This window comes from Sinocyclocheilus anshuiensis, unplaced genomic scaffold (genome assembly GCF_001515605.1).
Source record: "Sinocyclocheilus anshuiensis isolate Anshui unplaced genomic scaffold, SAMN03320099.WGS_v1.1 scaffold656, whole genome shotgun sequence".
NCBI classification, from domain to species: Eukaryota; Metazoa; Chordata; class Actinopteri; order Cypriniformes; family Cyprinidae; genus Sinocyclocheilus; species Sinocyclocheilus anshuiensis.
The window spans coordinates 2277211-2281857 of record NW_015555829.1 but is presented as its reverse complement, the minus strand read 5'-3'; the positions used below and the strand labels follow the sequence as shown (position 1 = coordinate 2281857).

At 36.1% G+C, this 4647-nt stretch overlaps 1 protein-coding gene across 1 annotated transcript in view; it reads left to right on the top strand.

Moving 5' to 3' along the window:
* The window catches only part of LOC107675363 (E3 ubiquitin-protein ligase HECW2-like), a 25540-nt gene that overhangs the window by 3708 nt on the left and 17185 nt on the right, over nt 1-4647 (top strand). The window contains exons 2-3 of the mRNA XM_016469669.1: nt 2996-3608; nt 4349-4504. Of these exons, the coding sequence (XP_016325155.1) occupies nt 3452-3608; nt 4349-4504 (313 nt within the window). The 5' untranslated portion in view covers nt 2996-3451. The remainder of the gene's footprint in view (nt 1-2995; nt 3609-4348; nt 4505-4647) is intronic.

Here is a 4647-nt window from a genome sequence, read left to right as displayed (position 1 = left end):
CTCGAATTCAGTTTTTACTAGTAAGAATTCCATTTAGAGAGCTCTCTAATTCAATTGTTACTAGTAAGAACTGAATTAGAGAGCTCTTTAATTCAATTACAGAGCTCTGCAATTAAACATATCTTTAATGTGATTTTTTACTAGTAAAAATTGAATTATAGAGCTCTGTAATTGTATTTTTACTAGTAATAATTAAATTAGAGAGCTCTCTAATCGGAAATGTTACTAGTAAAAATGTATTTAGAGAGCTCTCTAATTGGAATTATTACTAGTAAAAATTGATTTAGAGAGCTCTCTAATTGGAATTATTACTAGTAAAAATTGATTTAGAGAGCTCTCTAATTGGAATTGTTACTAGTAAGAATTCAATTGTAGAGCTCTCTAATTGGAATTCTTACTAGTAAAAATTCGGAGGTAGAGCTCTGTAATTACAAATGAATGGAAGTCAATGGAGACATATGACTAGTAAAAATTCATTTGTAGAGCTCACTAATTGGAATTGTTACTAGTAAGAAATGAATTAGAGAGCTCTATAATAATAATTGTTACTAGTAATAATTTAATTAGAGAGCTCTCTTATGCAATTGCAGAGCTCTCTAATGCAATTGCAGAGCTCTCTAATCATAATTGTTACTAGTAAGAATTTAATTATAGAGCTCTATAATCATAATTGTTACTAGTAAGAATTTAATTGTAGAGCTCTCTAATTGAATTGTTACTAGTAAAAATGCAATTACGACGAGTAACGCTAGGGATATTTTAAGCTAAAACGGCTTGCCATACACGCTTCTGCTGAGTAATAAAAATATATTTAATTTCATTTATTTATTTATTTATTTGAAAGTTTGCGACAGCATAGACCAACGTTTAAATAATGCATCAATAAATAAATATTATTATAATCATATTATAAATAAATAAAAAGAATAGTAGATTAAGCAGACTGAATTCCTCCTTCCCTTCTCAAGGCGAGTGTCTTTATACGCGTTCATTTTGCATACAAGGAAATAGGCTACGCTTCAGTTAGATTTTTAGCAACTATAAAAGTTATATTACAAGTTAGTGTCTTTATGCCAAATAAACCCTAACAAACTTAAGTTGCGTTCGCGTGAGGAGGTAACCATAGCAACAGTACACTGAACTCGATTTTTTTTGCAAAAGAAATACGCGGTATCAGCGCACAATCAGTTTTATTCATTAATTTTTTATTATTATGAACTTACCACAATATTTCTATATATTAAAGATAATATTCTGTTTAGAAAGTAAAACGTTTTCACGCTGATTTTGATATATCTATCGATCTATCTATCTATGTATCTATCTTCAGTCTGATTCTATCTATCTATCTATCTATCTATCTATCTATCTATCTATCTATCTCTGATAGACTGTATTGCCTTCAAAACACTCAAGCATTTTTCAGACATACAATACACTGTCATTCTGCAGTGTAAGACTTCTAATTTAAAATGCTGCAAACAGCAAGTGCACGTATTGCATGTACAATACAGTGATCCACAATAATAACTGTAGCACGTATGTGGGGTACTGCTGTAAATATTGTTTAATGTTCATTAGTATTAATAGATTATTCAAATTTCACATTAGACGTTAGTGAGTATGGAGTTTTAATGTGGTTTGTATAACCAGCAGAAACATTATATTGTAGCAGGATAAATTAAAATGCACAAGAAATAATCACCGTCCATCAGTATATTTAGTAACGCTGTTTAGAAATTTGGAAAATCTCAAAAGTTTTATGACATTCATTTTCACAACGGTCCATGTCAGTGATTTTTGAGGTATAAGTGAAGATGCTGAGAAGAAGGATGGCTGAGCCGGAATGTGTAAAAAAAAAACATAGATGCTGTTAAGTGTAAAGAAATGACATCCACATTTTAATAAAGGAGAGGAAATAAAAACTACTATGTGACCAGTGTAGACCCATGATTCATGATCAAATGACATTCAAATGAGCTGATTGTTTTCAGGGAATCAAAAACATACAGCACAACCAGTATAGTTCAATTAATGAACAAATGACTCCTATGAACGGGTTCCTTTGACGAATAGTCAAGTCAAGTCACCTTTATTTATATAGCGCTTATAACAATACAGATTGTGTCAAAGCAACTGTACAGCATTAATTAGCAAAATATTGTGTCAATAATGCAAAATGACAATAGTAAACACTAAACTTTCAGTTAAAGGCAGTTCAAAAACATTGAATTCAGTGATGTCATCATCCAGCTCAGTTCAGTTTAAATAGTGTCTGTGCAATCAAGTCGACGATATCGCTGGAAATGAAGTGTCCCCAACTAAGCAAGCCAGAGGCGACAGCGGCAAGGAACCAAAACTCCATCGGTGACAGAATGGAGAAAAATAGTTCAATAGTTCAGTAGTTCAAAAGACTTTAGAATTCAGGTGTCACTGGTTGGAATGTCATTGAATCATTTATTGAATTAACCAGTGTTATTGTTAACTAAATCTAAAAACTGAAACAATTAGAAATCATAATTAAAATAAAGGTGTAATAAAATATAAAAATTAGATGAAAACATAAGTTAACTTGACCTTAAAAACTTAAAGGTTTTTAAAAGTTTATAGTTAAATTACAGTAGTAATAATAATAATACAAATTTGATACATTTATATAACATATATATATAAGCTAATTCAAAATATTAAATAATACTACAATAGTATAAAACAGTTCTAAAATAACTTGGGAATTAACAATCTGCTATTGTGGTTAGGGAAAACATATGACTTGCTGAACTGCAAGTTATCATTACTTTCAGTGATGTACATCTCAAAATGAATCGAGATATGCGTACTTAAGGCTCATGAAATTTATCAGTGTCATATAATAATAACTGTTCACATGAAACTGTATTGTAGTATTTTCTCTTTCCTGACCTTTCTCTTTCTTTGTTCCTCTTTCTCTTTGTCATTTTCCTTACCATTTCCCATATCCTTTTCAAACTTTCAGATTCTAAAGTTCCTTACTGCAGAGACATCTGAATTAAAGTTATATTCATTTTTTTCATTGTGTATTCATAGACAGAATGTGTTGATGATCTTCTCTTAGGAGCCAAGAAGGATTGTGTTCGCTAGTTGGAACCTACTGACCAATCAATGGAAAGAACTGAGCTCTTTTAGATTCATTAAAGATTAATTAAATACCTTATTCTCAAGGTCAATAGCCATTATCATAGCCAAGTGCTCTAGCAGACAACGAGCCTATCTGGTCCTTCACCTATATGTCCAGACAATTACAGTTCAGCCCAGGTCTGATCCAGGGTTCAGGTCAGGGTTCTCCATCATTCCGGCTTTTTCCACAAACTCACCCAGTCCATAGACGTGCTTCCACACAGTTGCCACCATTCGCCCCTCTCTCACCACAGCAGTTCTCCCATCCAGGCCCCGCTCCAACCCGGCGTCAGGCATGGCGCCTCAGGGGCGGGATCACCTGGCCACACGGGAGTCTGCAGGTCGTAGACGGAGCCCAAATGTGCGGTACACACTCAGCCCAGAGAATCTTCGTAGCTTAGCTGAGCGTGGTGGGGCCGAGCAGGCTGGAGTTGGACTCCTCAGAGCCAACAGTGATACAGACTTGGTCAGTTCTCAAGGGCGATCCTCACTCACAGCTTCTACTTAATTCTTACAAAGTGGTCATGAATAATAATAACAACAACGATAATATTTTACATTTATATAGCGCTTTTCTAAGCACTCAAAGCGCTTTACATTGTCAGGGGGTATCTCCTCATCCACCACTAGTGTGCAGCATCCACCTGGATGATGCGACGGCAGCCGTAGTGCTCCAGAACGCCCACCACACACCAGCTTATTGCTATAGAGGAGAGAGAGTGATGAAGCCAGTCAGTAGATATGGGGATGATTAGGAGGCCATGATGGTCAGAGGCCAATGGGCAAATTTGGCCAGGATGCAGAGGTCACACCTCTACTCTTTTCGAAAGACACCCTGGGATTTTTTTATGACCACAGAGAGTCAGGACCTCGGTTTAACGTCTCATCCGAAGGCTTTTTAACAGTATAGCTTTACCGTCACTATACTGGGGCGCTAGGACCCACACAGACCACAGGGTGAGCAGCCCCTACTGGCCTCACTAGCACCTCTTCCAGTTTTCCCAGGAGGTCTCCCATCCAGGTACTGACCAGGCACAACCCTGCTTCAGTGGGTGACCAGGCGAGAGCTGCAGAGTGATAGCTGCTGGCAAGTAGTACAATTACAAAAAAAAAACTTAAAGTTATATAAAAATTACAAAAGCAAAAGCATAGCATGGTGGAGCCGAGCAGGCTGGAGTTGGACTCCCCAGAGCCAACAGCGATACGGACCTGGTCAGTTCTCAAGGGCGATCCTCACTCACAGCTTCTACTTTAGAGTTCACTCTGGGCCGGGGCCAGAACTTGGTCATCTCATGGGATATTAAGGAAGAGGTGGATGCCACAGACTGGATTGGCATGTACCACATAGGTAAGAATTGTTGTTATTGTGACTAGCATCTAACTTCCAACAGTTCTGGGTTTTGCTAACATGAACTAGTCTTCTTGTAGTGCGCTAGTCTTCTTCCATTTATATATATATATATATATATATATATATATATATATATATAA